At 38.0% G+C, this 20,922-nt stretch overlaps 1 protein-coding gene and 1 non-coding gene across 4 annotated transcripts in view; one reads left to right on the top strand and one right to left on the bottom strand.

Moving 5' to 3' along the window:
- The window catches only part of LOC139965564 (neural-cadherin-like), a 54,890-nt gene that overhangs the window by 14,989 nt on the left and 18,979 nt on the right, over positions 1-20,922 (top strand). For 2 of the 3 annotated variants that reach the window (XM_071968061.1, XM_071968059.1), the window contains exons 4-21: positions 571-811; positions 1,558-1,768; positions 3,058-3,169; positions 4,182-4,580; positions 5,612-5,626; positions 9,160-9,386; positions 10,003-10,276; positions 11,168-11,334; positions 12,587-12,942; positions 13,295-13,502; positions 14,204-14,387; positions 14,633-14,776; positions 15,579-15,859; positions 16,350-16,644; positions 18,016-18,249; positions 18,793-19,043; positions 19,822-20,054; positions 20,541-20,677. In XM_071968061.1, coding sequence (XP_071824162.1) covers positions 571-811; positions 1,558-1,768; positions 3,058-3,169; positions 4,182-4,580; positions 5,612-5,626; positions 9,160-9,386; positions 10,003-10,276; positions 11,168-11,334; positions 12,587-12,942; positions 13,295-13,502; positions 14,204-14,387; positions 14,633-14,776; positions 15,579-15,859; positions 16,350-16,644; positions 18,016-18,249; positions 18,793-19,043; positions 19,822-20,054; positions 20,541-20,677 — 3,969 coding nt within the window. The remainder of the gene's footprint in view (positions 1-570; positions 812-1,557; positions 1,769-3,057; positions 3,170-4,181; positions 4,581-5,611; positions 5,627-9,159; positions 9,387-10,002; positions 10,277-11,167; positions 11,335-12,586; positions 12,943-13,294; positions 13,503-14,203; positions 14,388-14,632; positions 14,777-15,578; positions 15,860-16,349; positions 16,645-18,015; positions 18,250-18,792; positions 19,044-19,821; positions 20,055-20,540; positions 20,678-20,922) is intronic. The other variant, XM_071968060.1, reaches the window with a different exon arrangement.
- Positions 2,911-2,982, bottom strand: Trnan-auu (transfer RNA asparagine (anticodon AUU)). Its single transcript has one exon. It is a non-coding gene; the product is annotated as a tRNA-Asn (tRNA).

Genomic DNA, 20,922 nt, shown 5'->3' with positions numbered 1-20,922 from the left:
AGACACGGTAGAATGCGGTGCATAGGTTGTGGGGAGACAGGTAAGTGGGTCACTCGTAAATATATAAACCAGTAAGTTTTATAATGTATAGATGTAGCCTACAACAAGACGTATAGTGTATATTAAATGTGTGGTTATGCAATACAAGCAGGTAAGACAAGCTGCTCTGTGAAAGAAACTAAATAACTTTCATCATTCCTGTTTTTAAAAACAAGTTATGTGCAATGGTCCAGTGGCATTAAAAGCAATTCATATATTGTAGTAAGATTACATTCAGTTCTGTTTCACTTGTAACAGAAATATAGTATATATATGCTACACATTCATTTACAAGTGGTACGACAGATATAAATCAAGATCAACACACCAGGAAAATTCCACTTTATGACCGGTTTTGTCCTTTTGGGGCGAAACCGCTCGTGAAGTGGAATTTTTCTGGTGTGTTCATTTTTATTTATTTACTATATATATATATATAATGTATATATAGATATTTACATGATTATGGTAGCCTGTAAGTGCAGTGATATGCCGTTCCCCATGTCAGACTCTCTCTTTTACTGGTTCTAGGCGAGGGTTTCTACATCGATGAGGAGACGGGTGAGATCAAGACCGAGCCGGGATTCGTCTACTCTTCGGACGATGCTCCTTACATCCTCAGCGTTTATGTGGAAGATATCAATTCTGTCTCTGAGGATGACGCCTTGAGATTAGTAAATGGGCAGGTTGACATCTTTGTTGATAGCCACCCTCCTCAGTTCACAGAAGATCCTTACCAGGTCATGGTATCAGAAGATGTGCCAACTCAAGAGTAAGAAGCTCAAGTCAGTCATTTGGTCAAAGATCGTTCTCTAATGCCGCTACTACTCTTTGGAACTCACTTCCACTGCACATCAAGTCGGCACCCAATGTTAACATTTTCAAAAACAGACTCAAAACTTATCTATTTTTGACTGCCTTCCCTGAGCACTAGCGCCACTGAGCATTGGTTTTCCTCTGGATATTGGTGTATATACATTTGCATTTATTATTATTATTATTAATGAAAACTGGAAGACATCTTGTCTAAAGTAAAGGTTGTTCCAAGCAGTGTTTTAATTTATAGTCTAGTATAGCCAACTTTGTTTTGCCTCTTGATTCCCTGATTTTTCCCTACAGAGCACAATTACGCAATTTTCATACATATCAAAAACCGTGCAAGTACCATTGACGTGTCTCTTCCATACAACCTAAGCAGTGTGAGATTCATTGTATAAAACCATGCTACTGTGTTGACAGGTGATAATATTCACTGTTAACTGAAAAGGATCATTTTACTGGACAAACAATGTTTACTGTATCAATAAACAGATCCTGCTAATTGACACGACCAGGTTTTCATGGTGAATTTACCATACCCATTTGTCTTATGTTATTTGTCTTTACATCAGCACTAACCATGTTCTACTTCTAGCCAAATTACCTGAAAAAACGCTGCACGACTGTTCCTTTGATATATTGATCTCTTTAAAGTTTTGCTTTTTTTTTAACTTAAATTAACATTTGTTTCCTCTGCAGTGTTCTGACAGTACAAGCCATTTCATTCACTAATGAAAGGCTTGAATACTCACTGCTACAGGCTCCTCCCGGAACTCCAGACCACGTTATTGATGCAGAGACTGGAGCCATCACTCTCCAAGAAAGAGTGGATCGAGAAATACTAGACCGCTATTTTTTAGAAGTTAAAGCCACAGAACAAAGAGGCGATAGGCTTTCCAGCATTGTGAGGGTATGTATCTGGAAAGCCTTGCAATGTAACTGACTTAACATCTTACTTCATTTTGTTAATTATCAGGCTGTGTTTTTATTTATCATCTGCAATCATTCAGGCCTAACAAAACCATCCAAGTGCTAATAGAATGAATTGTCTCCGATCAAGTTTTCACCAGCATTTTCTCAAATTACAACTTTCATCAGTTTACTGTACAGGCCTTTGGGAGCAGCCCGATAACATTTGCTGATGATCAGCATTCACACAGTTGTTATGAAAAGTACAGAAATACAGATTCTTTGACTGATGGTGGTCGGCCCGGCGTCTCATGTGTGTTATGTACTTAATGTCTACCGGCAGAAAAAAAGCCAGTTCCCTGTTTTCTTTGCAACTGGCATTTAGCCAGCAGATAAACCCAAACTTCTAGGTCTCCCATATAAATGAGCATAAGATATATATATTGCTGACTTGTTTGCACTATCTTTTGCATGTCAATGATGGAAATGCAGACTGGGAAGTTATAAACAAAATGGGAAAGCAGATTCAGATCTTTCTTTATTTGTGACATCAGTTTCGCAGGGGGGAAAAAAACCTGATATGGAGTAATAAATTATGTCAGATATATATATATATATATATATATATATATATATATATATATATATATATATAGTTATCTGACATAATTTAGCATAAATTTAGCAAATTAGCAAATTTAGCAAAATTAGCAAATTAGCAATTTAGCAAAAAAGCATAATATGTACCTTAGGTCGACAGTTTATGGTAAAAAAGTGTACCCTAGGTCAACAGTGTACCTTAGGTCGACATTTCAGTGTCGACCTAATGTTTTAACTACCATTTTAAGACACTTTTTTATTGTCGCAAATAGCTTTATAATGTTCTCCGTCCTCTAAAACATTCATTTAAAAGTTTTGGTTAGGGTCGGTTCAGGGTTAGGGTTAGAAAAAAGGGTTAGGGTTAGAAAAAAGGGTTAGGGTTAGATTAAATTTAGTGTGTAAGTCAATGTAACTGTCGACCTAAGGTAGGATCCATAGTTATATATATATATATATATCTATATATATATATATATATATATATATATATAAATAATTGAAAACATAATGAGTTGGAAAATCCAGAACAGTGAAAAAACTTCCAGCCTCCACCGGGTTTCGAACCCAGGCCTCCCGCTTAATATGCGGACACCCTAACCACTAGGCTATGGACGCTTGTAAGGTACGTCGTAATTCCACTGTATGCGTTAGTCGTATAAATATATTCGTGTTTGATCTTTCTCACGACAGATTGATGTCAAAGTGGAGGATACTAATGATAATGATCCAGAGTTTGACCAAGCAGCATACTCGTTTGATAACATCACAGAAACTATCGGAATGGATGAAGTGATTGGATCTGGTAATATTTTGACAAGTTCCTTTTCTCTTGAGAGACTTTTGCCAGTAGTTTCATCTCTTCACAAAAAGAAGATGAGCTGTAAACTATTATTCTTGTAATTCAAGATGGTACAAACACGCCCAGCCGTCAGATATTTAGGCAAATTAAAGGCAAATGTCTTCTACTCTTCATACTCTAGGAGGACCTGCTTGTGTAGTGTATAACAGATGGTATTTCTTGTGTAGTGTATAACAGATTGTATGCAGTGTAGCCAAAGCGTCATCCAAATTCATAGATTGCAAATTTTCTATGGCGAATATTAGTCTTATTATTCATCATTCCGTGTCAAATAATTACTCTTTGGCTACAACTTCTGACGAAGAAGTGATGGTAGTTTATAGGATAACCCTGTTTTTAAGCGTGGTTGGGTTTGAACAAAACCTTAAAGACAAAGAAGAAGCTAGATGCTTCACACCGAGTTAAAGCTGATAATCCATGCTATGCAGTTAGACATGGAGAGGGTTTGCTGTTTAGTGTTTATATCTTTAATATTGCTGTACATTTGCAGATATAACTCCACTCTCTGTTTCTGTAGCCCCACAGATCAATAACAGTTTCATATATACAAAATGATCTGTACTGATATTACCTAGATTACGGCTTGAAGGCTAAAGTAGAAATTACAGGATTATGGAGATTCAACCGCATTGTTACTCTTGTTTTAATAATGTTTCCACATTCTTTGAATGTTTACACTTTTGTGTGTGTGTGTGTGTGTTGATCTACCTAGATGTACAACATAAAAACTCTCCATGCTAGGCCAGGATATGGAATGACTTTTCTTCTACTTTATAACTGCTTTTGCTTTACATATAAACAGTCCAATCCACCCTTCCTTACACTGAGAAATATCTTAGCACAACACCCACCCCTACAGGCTTCATATATGGGATAACGCTGACTTGCGCGTAGAGAAAATGTCATGTTTATATGTTTACACCTCTTTTTCATCTTTTTCTTATATTTTTCTTAGTCAAAGCAATAGATTTAGACGAAGGAAAGAATGGTATGGTCTCCTACACTCTCTCGGGAGATGACGCCTCATATTTCAGAGTGGACTCAGATGGAAATCTCTTTGCCGATGAGGAGTTGGATTTTGATTTGAGAAGTGAAACCTACTTCTTCTTTGTGATGGCTTCCGACGGGGCTAGTGTTCCGAGGTCTACGAGAGCGTCTGTTCGTGTGAGGGTGACCCCAGAAGATGACGAATTTCCTGTGTTTGCTCCAAGTAGTTACACCTATTACGTTGATGAGATTGCTGGGGAGGATTATAGTATCGGCACAGTGTACGCCAGTGATGCCGATCTGCATGTGATCACCTTCTCCATGGAGACTGATGCAGGCGGCCGTTTCAAAGTAGAAATGAGCACAGGTTAGTTTTATGCAAGGCAAAATAGAATGCTAGAAAACTTATTAATGATAATTTTTTAACTATCGAGTAAGGACACCAGAGCGTAACATAATCCTTGGCAAGGTTTGATTTTGGTGTTAGACATGATTTTCCATCCTGTTTTAGGAGTAACTATTTCCAAAAAACAGCATAGGGAACAAGGACTTGAGAGTAAGGAGAAACTATTTTGATCAAGACTGGTTTTATAAAAAAGAGAAAATACAACTACAGCCCCACCCCTCCCCCTCTCCCTTTATCCTGTTTTTGGTCTGCTACTGTAATTTGGGCTAATACTGTCTAGCGGGTTTTTTTCACCTCAAACGTGTAAAGAAGTCATTAGGTAGTTTCTGTTTTTCCGGTTACTTTCTTCATTTTTCTCCCAGTCCTAGGTATGTCATGTACCTTTTACTTATATGTGAAGATCGGCATGTCCCTTGCATTCAGATTACGTTCTGTAATCATATTTTGAGCATTCTATGTCCATAGTCATTGGGGACATGTTTTAATGTCTCATTAATATCTGGTTAGAATTTGGTTTCTCCCTATTCTGTTTTTGTTACTTTATATCTGTTTTAATTTTTAATCACGTGGGCATAAGCATACATGTCATACACAGAGAATTTTTGTTCACCCCTCTTCAGTTATGGTTATTTTAAGTTTTCCATTTCAACCACCTGGCGGCCATCATGAATGTATTTTCAACCGTTACAGTTATGATTCTTCGTTTTCAGTTTCAGTTGTTCCATATTTTTCATGTTTTACTTTTTTAATCGTGTGGCTATAATAACGTCTCACGAATTCTGTCTCCACCTGATCTGTCTTGTTTGTCCCTCCGTCGTGGTCGTCCACGTTAAATCCTGTGTAAAATTTCTGTTCTCGTACGTCAGGAATTCTTTTTCATTTTGGTAGATGTGGATTGAACTTGTTTTGTCTTTTCTTCCAACCAATCAATCACTTGCTCAACACACAAAATACCTTATTTGTGTTGTTGCTGACCTTTTTCCTCTCTGAAGACTCCAACCACAAGGGTAAGAAACTATCCAATCGGTGGTTGCATTCCTCTACCCTCACAAATGTAGCCAGTTTTGGTCACCCCCTTAGTGACTGTGTCAGTTGCAAAGTTTTTTATTGCTAAAAAAGTTTGGTGTGTAACCAACATTTTGTCATCATTGTATTCATTCGTGACCATCATCGACATAGTGAATCGAAAAGTTTTTTCATTCGTTTATGAATTTCGTCTCCATCCAATCATAAAAAAAAATGATCATTGTATTGCTTTTGTGTAATATTTAGCATGTGCATTAAGACATCCAAACTAAACTGTAAACAGGAAATGTTAAGGACCCCTTTTGTTGGGGGGCAGTGTGCATCCAACAACTACATGACATAGTTAGGCATGTTGCATACATTACCTTTTTTTTTTATATATATACCTCCTTGTTCCAGGGTATGTATGGTTTGAGGGTGGAAACATTGCCAAATATGTTGTTGTTGCATCATGATCCAATTATTGATTTTTAGGGGTTTGAAGACTACACCAATATGAAACTTAAGACTAGCAAGAATTTTCATTTTTATCAAATCCAAATCCAAATTAATGAATCTGATTCATAAAATGGGACAACATACATCTCCTCTACGTAAATATTTTCTTTAAAATTTCTGTCTTATTCTGAACAATCAGTCGTCTGTCCTTAGTGAAAAAAAAATATTGGACATAGCAATGGCTGTGCTCACCCTCCTGTCTCCTCATAATGCACTTTAGTTTCCTGACATTTGTACAATATTAGCACTGTAACCTCATGACATTTTGAGGGGCATTTTTCTTGTCTTGGTCGAAATTTCTCCAGTTGGTGTCAAATCGTCTATATATGCTTTACCCCAATATGGATTCTTTGATATACATATATACCAGGGCTCACACTGTAACATAATCAAAGTTTGATAGTCTATCATTTCCAGCAAGGAGAAATAATTTTTATTGAAACTGATTTACTGGTTTTGTTCATCAAAGCAAGAAATTTGATGTAAATACCCACACAATGTGCAATACTTGTTTACCATCTTTCCTCCCCAACTCCCACCCCCCCCCTTTCTTTATATTCCATTGTGATATTTGCATGAAGTCAGATCTGTTATGATTCAAATCTCAAGAACTGCTTGAATATGATTGCACTTCCTAGTTATAATGATTGATGACATAGTTTTAGGTACTGTTTTTAATTTTTTCACCTATTAGACACTTTGCTGGAAAGTTTTAAAGCAGTTTCCCCAATCAGTTTGATGCCCCCCCCCCTCGCACCCTTCCCCCTCGCCCAATTTTGTGTTTTTTTGGTCATTGCATTTTGTTGTGCGTGTATGAATAGTCTCTTGAGTACTTTGTATTCTGTCCATGCCTCACCCTCTCCTGATTTATGATTATAGTTTAGCGAGAAGATCGTAGCTTGTTTGATATTGTTACTCAGAATACCAGACAACTCAATATCATTTCTTCATGTGTATTAAAGTGTGATTTACAATTAACACCATTGGTATCACACTTTTATCCTACGGTTATCCCAATTTAGACTTCAGTTAATATGAATCCTTCCCGTTATCTCACCAACCTTTGTTTTTCGTCATCCCTTCGGCCACAATTGTTTTTCCTCTCCATTTTTTGAAAAACTATAAGAAAGGTTTTTGTTTACCTTTTGCCTGTTTTGTCTTGCTGGATTTATATTGCATGCACTTCAATATCCTGTGAATGATCGTTAAAATAGCTGTTATTTTAATAAGCACTACTGGGGTATGTCAAATATACCGATGAATGACCTATCGACACGGTATGGTTCATAATCCAAGGGTTTATACTTCATAGGATTTATATGTTCTGTAACCTTTTGCATGTGGGATAATGAAATTAAAAAACTGGGATATGATATTGGGTGCATGAGTAAATCTATGGGTTCTGAATCTTGAATCTTTGTGCAAAAAATTTCTTCTAAGCATTGTATATTTAATTAGATATATTTCCTTTTAAATAATAATGGTGATCTAAATGGTAGACTGTGTCTAACATCGGAACTTGTTTATGTTGGCATAGATCTCTGTAAAGCCCGGGTCACATCTGCGCGATTCAACACGCGATTCAACTCGCAATACAATTGAAGGTTGAATCGCGTAGTTAGACACGGGTATCAACTTGTTGCGCAATAAAAGTTGCGCGGTCGATTTGGGTTGATTTGCAATAGAGCAATGTCCTAATCAGCGCAACTTCTTAGAAGCAACTTTTCTGATTCGCGTGAATTTAGTTGCGAGTTGAATCGCGTGTTGAATCGCGCAGATGTGACCCGGCCTTGAGGAGAATTTTCAATTTCCGATCTGGATGATACAGTCGTTCCATTGTATAGTTTACTACAGTGATAGATGATCATAGTGAAACAAAAACAGAAAATGTTGATTAATAATAAGTTTTATTTTTTATTTTTTTAAATAAAATGAAACAAGTTGTAAAAAAAAGAAGGCAGGGTAAAAAGAGAATGCAGGCAAGCAGTGTTAAATATATTCATAAGGAACAACTTTGTCATGACAAAAGGGAGTTAGATAAAGATGAGGCCCTCAAACTTCAATGTAATATTCTGTGTTTTCTTAGCTGAAGTTTGCACCTGTACATCAGTTGGAGCAGTGGTTTTTATTTCCCTGGGAAAAGGAAATGACAAACCATCATCTTTACCTTCTGTTAAAAGTGGTATGATGGGGGGGCGAGGTGGGGGGGGCTTTTTCACTCTACCAACATATCAAAGACTTAAGTCATATTCTGGGGTCATTTTGTGCCATTCGATAGTGCTACCAGGAGGTGAAACATGTTCTTTTTGCCTATGAGCATATTTATCACGTTAAAAGGAAGACAGTATTGGACAGAGTCTAGTGGGTTAAATGTTGAAGCTGTTAGCAATGACATTTGCAATTTATAGCACCACTTTCAGATAAATTAAACAATTAAACAAAGTAGGAAAAAGTAATGAAATTTAACATTGAAGATTTATTGGGTTGATGATAACATTTTAGATTCCGGTGGAACAAGTAAGAATAAAGTAATGCATGAAACAACCAGGCACTAGTGGTTCTATGGCAGGATTTTAGACTTACCCAAGTCTGAGGTCTTAGGTGTCACTTAAAATCAATGAGATTTATCTAAGCTGCTTTTATGAGTCCTATCATTTTATAGTATTTCTCTATCACAGAGCGCACTCAGAGCCAGTTGTATATTTCACCAGAAGTAATGTCTGACAATTTCTCTTGAATTATAGGCATTGATGCTGGCTATATAAGAAGAGGTCAATTTGCATGTTAAACCTACAATGCGAACCAGAATCCCTAGTCTTATTGATCTGAATTTTAAGAAACAGTGAAGTTTGAATTGTCTGTCTAGTGTGTTCTAATGCAAGTGGAATAATAATTGCATACTGAAGTTTAATTGTTAAAATAGAGGTTTTAGTCTTTTTGCAGCGTTTTTACCATTTCAGTCTTATCGTCATATCTCACTCTTTTTGTTTTGTTTGTGTGTGTGTGGCTGTTTTAGGAGTTATTAAGCTGACGGCTGTAGGGGACAAAAACCTACCGGAAGCAGAATATGATGTGGTTGTAGCGGCTACTGATGAAATTGGTCTCAAGTCCACAGCAAATGTCAAGATTGTGGTAAATGATGTCAATGATAATGCTCCAGTCTTTACCAATTGTAGCACTTACAGACCAACTGTTTCAGAAGTCCTAGATGAAGATGCTACAGAAGACCCTGTTGTATTGCAGGTAAGCACATGTGCGGGAACGTGTAAGGCTAACGCTAAAGACGGTCAAATACGCAGTGACTGACGACAAGATGCACGCATGTCCAGAAAGATATTTAAAAAGATATTTTTCTTTATACATATATATACAGATACATACACACATGTATGTCTTTTACGGTTCCAATGCTTTGCATCCATCGGAACCTATGCAGTCAAGTTTGCGTATGTGTGTGTGCGTTTGTTTTTCTATCTGACCGAGGACTTGAACAAAAGAATTCCAGGTCCTCGGTTGTGATTTCTAAAGAATCACCACGTCCTCGGAAGAATTCTATTGTATGGGGTATTGTTAAAGTTAGGGTACGTGGATTTGAACAATGGAAAATACAATGGGGTCCTCGGTTGGAATGTAATACAAACATGTATGTGTGTGTGTGGAGTCCTTGCTCGTAAACATGGTATCTCAAGAAGGAAATTGTGATTGATGTCATACTTGGTATCTAGGTCAGGGTCATCATAAACATCTCTATTCTCAGTAGTTAAAAGTGCACCGAAGACCTTTTTTTCCCCATATGTATCACAGTCCATTACAAAATCATTCAGGAAATCATACAATTTTCACTACTTTGTTTGGACAGGTTTCTGCTACAGATGCTGACAGAGGTTCTAATGCTGAGCTGACTTACAGGCTATTATGGGAAGGCACCGGTGAAAATCCGTTTGTCATGGATGCAGAGACAGGCGTGATAACTCTTACCTTCGCCCCCGACCGTGAGATGAATCCATCTTATCAAGTGACTGCCCTGGCGAGAGATAAAGCTAGAGACCCCTCTGTCGGTCTGTGTACATTTACTATCTTGGTGGAAGATGTCAATGACGCAAGACCACGCTTCAGGAGAAACCAGTACGAGGGTAAGTTTGTACACATTTTGTCCGGTTCTCTTCGTATTCAGGAGGTCCAGGTTTGGAGGGACTAACTGAAATTAGCTAACAGATATTTGGTAATTTAGAACATAAACATCTCCATTCTCAGTAGTTAAAAAGTGCACTGAAGACCTTTTTCCCCATATGTGTCAAAGTCCATTACAAAATCATTCAGGAAATCGGCCTTAAAATTTAATTGTGATCATTTTAAGGGATAGTAGAAGTATATAGAAATCCTGTCACAAGTCACAAGCGGTGTCACAAATGTTGCATGCTGAGGGGGCTGCAGCATGACTGCAGCCAGGTTGTGTAGGGCAAAATCTTTTGTGCTCGCCAATTTCACACAACAGGCAATGCTGGTCTGCAGAAAAGATCTCCATTGTTTTGTTTTGATGATAATGGAAACCTATGCATTCATGATAGCGTATGTGTGTATGTATGTGTGTGTGTCAGTGCGTTTGTGATGCCCAGCTTGTAAGTTTACACGATATCTCAAGAAGGAAAGGTCGGACCAACTTCATACTTAGTGTGTAGAAGTACCACATTGAGTACAAGAAGCCTATTGTATTTAATGGAGGCCAAAGGTCATTTGTGGTCAAATTGTGAAACCCTTGAAAACATGTACACCCTCACTATACATTACATCAGATATATGCTGAAAACTGCTCATGTTAAATCATCGAAACCACAATGCATTTTTGCATTCTGGTTATTATGTTCATTCAGCCTCTCGACAGCATATTTTTTGCGGCTGCTGCAGCTTCTACTCTGACACAGTGCTCAGAAGGGAACCACTTTAACCCTTGTATGTAAGCATTGGTTCACGTGATCGACGCAAGCAATAGGTTAAACAAGCTGAATTGTTTGGATTTATTGCAGCTACGATTCCAGTAACTCATCCAGTCGGACAAGAGGTGGTAACAGTAGAAGCGGTGGACCCGGACTTGAACTCGGAGATAACATATTCATTGGACTCCTCTGGTATCGAATACTTCAGAATGATACCTGCTACTGGTATGGTCATTGTGAGGCAAGACTTGAGTCCAGTAAGTTATGTTATCATGTATGCGTGCCTCATGAATATGACAGTATCATTTGCATTCACGAGCCACTTAATTTTTATACCCTGTCAAATTCACCCTGCTTTGTTCCCACAGTTGAAGCAGCTGGCATTCCACTGCTTCTTCTTGATAGTATGTGAGGATTGTTTCAGTTAGTCACTGGGTGGGGTCATTGGTTGCATAAATGTAACATGTACTTACATGTTTGTGTACAGGTCAGCAAGTTACTTTCACATTTTCAATTTCTGCAAGATAAATTGTCAGCCTATGTTGATGGATTGGTTTTGAGGGCTCCTCTGGAAAGTGGTGCTTCTGCACTGAGCAGGACCACCCTCATTAAACATGACAATAATATAAAAAAATTGGTTAAGGGGGTGATAGTACTGTTTCTATAAATTAAGTGGCAAATACTTCTTCATCCAGAGATATCAACGAAAAGAATACATGCCACATTTACTTGATGGATGGTCTTACTGTTGGCCCATGGAAGTCAATTAATTTAGTATGAGAGCCGGGGAGAAACATCGGTAGGACTTAGCAAAGTGCCAGACAGAATCAAATCTGACTTATACCTAGAATATGCAATGTGCAGGCTAGGCTAGTGGTAGGGTGCTCAAGCCTACGGCGTTATTGGCTTCACATTAGACTATTACAAGGTCATTGGCCAATTTGCTTTTCACTGGCTGGTTTCTGCTTGCCGGATTTGGCAAAAAATGGCCTAAAAATTTGCCTTTTTCACTGATATTTATGCTAGATGACATGGCAGTAGGTTGTGAAAATATTTCACAAAGGATAAACAATGTCATGTAACTCTCATTCATTCATCTAACAACTATTAGAGGGATGGTTTTTTGGTTGCCGAAATGATTAACTAGTTCAAAATTGGTGAAAGAAATTGTCCGTTTGCTCATACATTTATGTGTCTATATTTCATGTAGGAAGACTGTTCTTCCTGGATATTAAAACATTTTGGAACACAAATTCTATACTGCAAAAATCATATACCAGTGAATTACTTGGTTGGCGACGCCCACAAGGAAGTGCTATAAACAAACAAGCTTGAAATCACTGATCTTTTCTGGTTCTTACTTAAAATCTTGGACAAAATTTAACCCTACATCAGTCAGATAGGAATGCTGATATTTTGAGCAAAATGATATGACAAGGATTCACCAATCCCAACAGGCCTTCTGGTTTCCAATTTTAAATATGGCCATCTGTGTCTTTGATTTCCCAGCTCGCTGATCAAACTTGGACGGGAACCATCAGAGCCTCAGATGGCAAACACCAAACCACAGAGACTCTCACCGTCAGGATTGTAGACTCAACCGATGCTGCTCCCATGTTCCGCCCCTTTGACGAAGTAATTACTATCCCTGAGAACTTTTCCACCAATGCACTCGAAAATGTGATCGGAGAATACAGTGCTGTTTTTCCTGAAGACGTTGCTGATGACAGGATCACATACAGTTTGCTGAGAGGCGCCCGACCGGGGACGAACTTTCCGGCGAAGTTTGTGCTGCTTAATGACGAAAGCTTTACAAAAGCAACCATTATTGTATCAGCAGATTTAGACTTTGAAACTGTCGAAGAGTGAGTTAAAGCTTGTTTTGCTTTTGTAAATGGATTTTTTTTTCTAAGATTCAATTGGTAAAAGTTGGAAAAGAGACACAAAATTAGCTCAAGGAAATGTGGTCAATGGTCCTTTTCAAGTTCTTAATGGTTGAACACACTTTCAGTCAAACATTTTCACTCACAATTGGAATTGATTTTATAGGTCAGTTGTCACTTATAGACTATAACTTAACCAAAGGTCAGTTGTAATGTAACTGCATGTATCATCGTTCAGATCACACATTTGTTACAACAATGCTTCTTCTGTATTGTAATTGTAAGGCTTTCATTCCATCGATGCACCATATTGTGCTTTTTTTCCCCCTCTCAGAATTGACCTGACTATAGTAGCTGAAGGAGTCGTGGGGTCGTTTCCAGCTCAGGCAAATGTCAAGATCATATTATTGGATGTCAACGATAATCCACCACGGTTTCCCTTAGTTGATTTTGATGCTACTGTTCAGGAACATTCGGTGATTGGTACATCTGTAGCTACCGTGGTTGCAGAGGATGCAGACAGTACTCCACAATTCCGAGAGGTTTGTTTCATTGTCATCTGTGTTTTGTCTGTTAACCCATGTACAGTCCTCGATCCCCTTGTCAAAGTCCAAGTACACAGTACTTCAGCGGCCAGGAAACCGATACATACCCAGAACTACGACTTCTTCCGATTTTCCTCAAATTTTTCCTTTTTAATGACCAAATCTGTCAACAGTTATTGTCGTATACCTTGATGAGGTGACGGCAATATCTTTTTCACATTCTTTGAAACAACTTCAATAATCCAAGCTTTTGTGAAAGTAGCGTGATTCTGCAGCTTTTCTCAACCAGTTTCAAAACTGTAGTGAACCGAACGTCAAACATAGTCGCTTTTTTTTTATGTAGACAGACATCTTCCAATCGGGCACTCCAGCCTGCCACCTAAACATTCTTTGTCTATAATTATGGAAGAGGAGATCGATTGATTTTAAATATTGTTTTTTTCAAATTTTTCATCAAGCTAACTGTTTTAAGCACTTTGACTTGTGTTTTCTAAAGCGTGTTTTTCCCATTCGGTGAAATGGTGAAACTTTTCCCATTCGGTGAAACGAGTGGAACCGTGTACTAGTCGATCACCCGATGCAAGGTCATCATTCATGTTTGAAATGCTTTGACTTCTACTGCAAAGATTGTTAAACAGATATGAAGTGTGCTGTCATAAGAAATGCTATACTATAAGTATGTTTTTTTTTTTTTTCAGATGAGATACTCCATAGATCAACCACCTGAAAATGTGGATTGGCAAAACTTTGCTATTGACCCTACCACTGGAGAAATAACAACCACTTTTGAATTTGACAGAGAAATAACTAAAACCTATTTAATAAATGTGATTGCGCAAAATGTCGAGCCCTTAGCTGGAGGAACGACTCTACCGAACAGAGGTAAGTCATGAAGATGGTGTTGCCTGACCAATTACTTATCGTTTAATTAATGCCCTCACATTGTTACAGTAGCCGTCATGGGACCATAAGAAATTCTTAATCTAATCTCTACTTTGTCTTCTTTCCCCAAAAAAAGTTATCTCGTAATTCGATTGATTTTTTCCTCATTTTAAAGTCAAAACTCCTCTCTCCATTCGAAGCATTTTTCTTTTTTAAAAAGTTGCATGATCACTTATTCTTCTCAGCACAAACGAGTGTACGGATTGACATATTGGACATCAACGATAACCCACCCACTTTTGAGAGTGAGTCATACACTGTAAGTGTTAGTGAGAATTTGCCCATAGGATTTGTTGTAACTCAAGTGACAGCCTCTGATCTAGACATTGGTAAGTGAACAGTCCTATCATTAAAGCTCTCTGATTATTTGTTTATACATATATTTCCATTTTTATATCTTGTTACTTATAAATTATTATAAATTGCTGTATGCACAAGTCGTGTAATTTCTTTTAGGAGAAATAAAGATTTACTTACTTAGAGATAGAGATAGAAAATTTATTGTCCATTTCAGAAAACAGAAAACTGAAATTATTTCCCGTCGACAGTAAACATAAAACAATAGTGAATACAAACATAATCATACAATAAGTAAACTATAAGTGAACAGCTACGAGAATAAAACTAAATAAGCAGAACCAGAACAGTAACAGAAGCAGCACAGAGGGCTGCAAGTGACAGATCACACACTGTGGCCAGATCGCTTTGCACACGAGTTAAATAAGTGTGTTGCCTCAGGCAAGAAAGAATTACGGAACCTGGACGTTTTAGTATTGGGCACCTGTAATCGTATCCCGGATCTGTTGAAAATGATATGACTATGAAAAGGGTGTGTGTGATCTTCTTTTATATTTTTTAGTTTCTTTAACAGACTCTCTTCATATATAGTTGAGTGACTTACTTACTTGTGCATATTTGCATCACTCCACTTTGTTTGTAGTTCCCCAAAGATATATTTTTACTTGTTCCATGCAAATCCTTGTTTGGCAGGTTTGGTATGTATTGGGGCCGTCATTTTTCATAGGAACAAGATGGGGGAGGGGGGTGGGGGAGGGATAAACCACAAGAAAGGAATGTTTCATGATTGATTATTTCTGTTTCTCTCATGTGTATCATTGTCATTGCTCACAGACAGCACATTGAGATACTTCATCACCAATGGAAACACGAACGGTGTCTTTGAAGTGGACGCAGATTCGGGGGAAATCTCCATTGCAGTCGGACTGGATTTCGAAAAAGTTCAAAATTACACTCTGGAGTACAGTGCGAACGACGGACTGCATTCGGCTGTCACGATCATCTACATGAACGTGATCGACATCAATGACAAACGACCAGAATTCGATCAGATACTTTACCAAGCTGAAATTGAAGAGGAGAGTAGTGTTAATATACCAGGAATCCTCCTAGAGGTATGTGGCATATCCTAAATGTTATGGTAATGGAAGAAGGTGTAATACTATAATGTGCGGGCTGATGGAGGGGGGGGTGGGATGATGATCTGTTTTTTTTATATTTTTTTTATTAATCAAGATGTATAACAGCTATTATACACAGAACTAAAGTATTTTTTTATATAATCATTTTGTTGTGACCCCTCTAAACTCTTTAATGTTCTTTACATAATGTAGTCGCACAAATAATTCTCAAGGATATACCCAAGTCAAAAGTTCAAAATCACTTTTACAATTTAAAAAACAGCTAAAACGGTCTTTATTAAATAAGCACGTGTAAAGTTTCTAGTTTCTTTTCCTATGTATAAGTGTTTTTTGGTGGGGAGGGGGGATTGTGTTTGTTTTTTGTTGGTAGCCCGGCCTTGATAAGCTGTTGAAGTGGAAATAAATAGTTTTCAATTTCAATTTATTCAAGCGGTGTTTGTTTGTTTTTTTCCTCTCTACCAAGGTTAACGCGATCGATGGTGACACCGCTGCCAGTCCAATCGAATACAGCCTAGATGGTACCGGTGCCAATGGTATCTTCTCAATTAATAGACGGACAGGTGTTATCACCATCAATGAAGTATTAGACAGAGAGGAGCAAGCTTCATATGTCCTCATCGCTATAGGGACGGATGAAGATGGACAAGGTCTCTCAGGATACACTACAGTTTTGGTAACCGTGACTGATATCAATGACAACGAGCCCAGGTTCCCACAGGTTGAATATGCCGGGTCCGTTCCAGAAGGGTCTCCGAGAGGTATGTCGTCTAGGAGGTTATAAACTTAAAGTGTAAAAGCCCATGAAAATTTTCCATTTCGGATAATGAACAAAGTTTGTGAAAGAAATTTTCATTTTTTGATAGGTAAATAATTAAAAATAGTGGTTATAGCTGAGACTGTCGGTAAGAAAAGTTTTTTTTTTTTATATCCTTTCCGAAATGAACTGCGTTACATCGAATAACAGTCAATCGTAAAATTATGATCCGTAGTTAATTGAAGGTATTTCAGCAGACTATAACATTGATACGATAAAAAATGTGATACTTAATTCTGAAATGAAAGTCAAAACTTGTGATATATTTGATGATGATGATAATGCTAAAGAGTTAAATATTACTTTCATTTAGTATTTATAAGGGATGATTTCTCTACCAATTTAAAATCATGTTGCTTGTCCACAGATGTGTTCACACTAATACTGCTCCTGATTACTTTAAGAACCTTATTATTGTTTCTCCCCTGGCTCCCCTGTTACTTTTTGTACCAGGGGTACGCACCAAATTTAGTACAAGAGCCTTCGCTTTTGTGGGGTATAGCTTTGGAACTCTGTTTCTATCGCTATCCGCATGACCGACAAGCTTTATAGATTCCAAGGTCATGTAAAAGTACATGTTCTTTTTCTAATAGACTAAAATTTTATAATAAGGTTAACATGTAAGTTTCTGTCTTTTTCATATATTTACCACCTGTGCATGTCTAATTCATCTTGGCATAGATAGAAGGCGGGCTATCTATCCATCTATCTATCAATAAATCTATCTTTCTGTTTGTCTATCTATGTATGTCTATCTGTTTATCTAGCTGTCTGTCAGTTAATCTATCTATGCCTGTCTGTCTGTCTGTCTATCTATCTATCTATCTATCTATCTATCTATCTATCTATCTATCTATCTATCTATCTATCTATCTATCTATCTATCTATCTATCTATCTATCTATCTATCTATCTATCCATCCATCCATCCATCCATCCATCCATCCATCCATCCATCCATCCATCCATCCATCCATCCATCCATCCATCCATCCATCCATCCATCCATCCATCCATCCATCCATCCATCCATCCATCCATCCATCCATCCATCCATCCATCCATCCATCCATCCATCCATCCATCCATCCATCCATCTTTCTATCTATCTATCCATCCATCTTTCTATCTATCCATCCATCCATGTATCTATCTTTCTGTCTATCTTTCTATGTATCTATCTTTCTGTCTATCCGTCTATCTATCTGTCTGGCTATCTATCCATCTTTCTATCAATATATTTATCCATCTTAGATATTTCTTTAAAGCCACTTTGGTGTATACGAAGCTAATAATTAACGGTTTTATCCTATAGGTACGGAAGTAATGGAAGTCATTGCCGAGGACAGAGACGATCCTAACACACCCAATGGTCGTTTAATGTATGCCATAGTACCCGACCCAAATGATCCAAATGACGGGAGCGACGAGTTTGCGATCGATTCCGATACCGGAGTGGTTACTACCGCTGTAGCAGCTAACGAACTGGATGCGGAGACACAGGATACTTACACAATAAAAGTCACTGCTACAGATGGTACTTCTACTGGTAAGATACAACCCAAACCAAACAGAATAATGGCAAAAAGAAAGAAAAAAAACCCAATGTGAATTGGGATGTACAGTATGATATGACAGTTTGACCTACCATTCTATATGCATTGAACTGTTGGACTACAACCAAACGGTGTTAAATCAAACAATTAAGGAATGAATTGGTTACAAAAGACAATTATTCAAAACTGTTACATATTAGCTGATGATGCAGTCTTAACACTCAGATATACTTTCTATCTTACTTTGCCGGTCCTGTTATTAGCATTACCTTAATATTCAGTATTATGTACTTGTGGCCCCTAAGTCACCAGTGCTCTTTGATTATTCCGATTTCTGCAGTATCATATAATAAATGAAATATACCATCTGTGAATTGGTACCTCAACACATTATTCTGCCTACCACTTGGATATATGGTGTTTCCTATGCTGATTGCCAAGGAGCAGTTATCCTTATATAATGCCAAATCAGTTGCACTGGTAAAATTCCTGTCAGTAATTAATAAACTGTTGTACCTTTTCCTGTTTCTTGAAAGCTGAGACAGTTGCAACCATTACCATTGATGATGTCAACGATAATGCGCCAGTGTTTGATCCAAGTTCCTACAGCGAGACCATTCCCGAGACCTTGCCTCTCGGAGACACTGCCGTAGAAGTGATGGCCACGGACGCCGATCTGAAGCTTACACATGAGGTGTCTTTTGTAATTGTGTCTGGTAACACAGACGACGCATTTGCAGTATATACTGATACACCAACACTACGAGGCCTGATTTATCCCCAGAAGGTAAAACTTGTTCTCTTTTGTCTTCCTGTGTCTATTAGGTCAGTCATGCAATGTAACCTCCTGCACTTTCAATGGGCGACTGAATGTGAGAGATAATTTGGAGTAGTAAATGTCAAAGAGGGGGGGGGGGGGGGGGAATGTTAACCAACTTTGTTTTTATTTCCTCCTTCAAAAAGCCTGTGAAGGTTAATGCATATTTAAAAGGTGGAGGGCCTGATGTGTCCATACCTAGTAGGGAAAAAAGAAGCGTTCAAATAGATTAGACAGACATTAATTGGGAAAGTAAGAAAATGAAGATGAGTGAACAAGACAGAAGACAGGACATTTGGGAGTAAGATTAAACTGTCAAAGAGCCGCAGTCGGTGACCTGACCTGAGAATAAATAATGCAGAAGAGATATATATATAGCCAGGGATTGGAAAGGATAAACAATTGTGAGTGCATTAGAAGTGGAGAGAAGAGGGGAGAAGATGGGAGACAATGGCAGGAGCAAATAATATAGTTCTGAGAAGCAGCTGGGGGTCTGTTGTTACCTTCTTGGACATTGATGTAGTCCTTGTTTGGATGGTACAAAAGTCATTCCTGTTTATGGCAACATTTGTTGAGGCAGCCAACTAAGAGTCCCATGCCATGAAGCAGCGTTGTATGTTACAAATCTGACGAACAGTTTCACTCAAAATCATGTAACTGCTGAGTCATCTTAGTCTCCTGCCAACTCAACACAAAACTCAGCAGACTTATTATGGGAGGTATCGTTCTTTTGCTCTTTTTTTTGCAGGTGTTAGATTTTGAGAGCGGGCAGACATCTTATACCCTAGAGGTCGATGTTAGTGATGGAAAATTCACAGATAGGGCTACTGTATCGATTACTGTGACCGATGAAAATGAACCGCCTATATTTGATCCGTCGACTTATTCGAGCACTGTACTTGAAAGCATTGCCCCCGGTAATACAATCATAACAGTGATGGCTAGTGATCCTGATGGAGTTTCACCTAATGATCAGTTCAGGTATGGCATGTTTCCATTGTTAACAAAGCAAAATAACCAAACTTCAAGTACGTGTGTGTGTGTGTATGTAGCTATGTATGTGGGTGAATGGATTTATGTGGGTGTTTGTGTTATGGTTATGATTGCAAGGAAGGCGGTCACAGGCTGCGAACATGGTTTGGGAACTGACTGGCTGGGTGACCGACTAGTCCATGGTGTCACTCGTGTATTTAGAAAAACACACAAAAGTTCTCTTCTCAAATAGTTATGATGATATTGTATACTACTAGTGATCAACACATGGTAATATTATAATCCAATATATTGCAACTTGTCAAGTCGAGTAACTAGATAGGACCACTATGACAGTGCCCTCTGTTGGTTTTGGGCATGGCCGGAGAGCCACATTTTGTAACCATAAATTGATCTGGTTACTTAGTATTAAAATTGTTGCGAAAGAGAGGAAAGTGCTGCTCTCATATCTGACTTTTTTCTTTCTTCTGACAGTTACTCTGTTGACCCCACCTCTGACCCTGAAGGACTTTTCACCATGATTGGCAATCAGTTGCAGGTCGCTGACGGCAAAGAACTGGACAGAGAGACCGTTGAAGTTCACAAGTTGACCGTTTTGGCCACAGACGAAGGTAAGTGGAATAACAAGAAGGGTTTTAAACAATTCCAGCCTGCTTAGCAGTTATTACATGAATTTTGTCATAAGGTTTGTTAAAATGAAACTAAACTGTTAAATTAAATAATGGATACAGAATAATCTCTGTTGGGATTAAAAATGTTTGTAACTAATCAATTAGGGCCAAGTGAGTGAGGGCTTTCACCACAGAGATGTCTTTGTTAGGTTGATCACTTTCCAGTTATTTTTGGGGATGAATGT

This window comes from Apostichopus japonicus, chromosome 3 (assembly GCF_037975245.1).
Source record: "Apostichopus japonicus isolate 1M-3 chromosome 3, ASM3797524v1, whole genome shotgun sequence".
Taxonomy (NCBI): domain Eukaryota; kingdom Metazoa; phylum Echinodermata; class Holothuroidea; order Aspidochirotida; family Stichopodidae; genus Apostichopus; species Apostichopus japonicus.
Note: the sequence above shows the minus strand (reverse complement) of the source record. Positions and strands in the feature narration are given on the sequence as shown.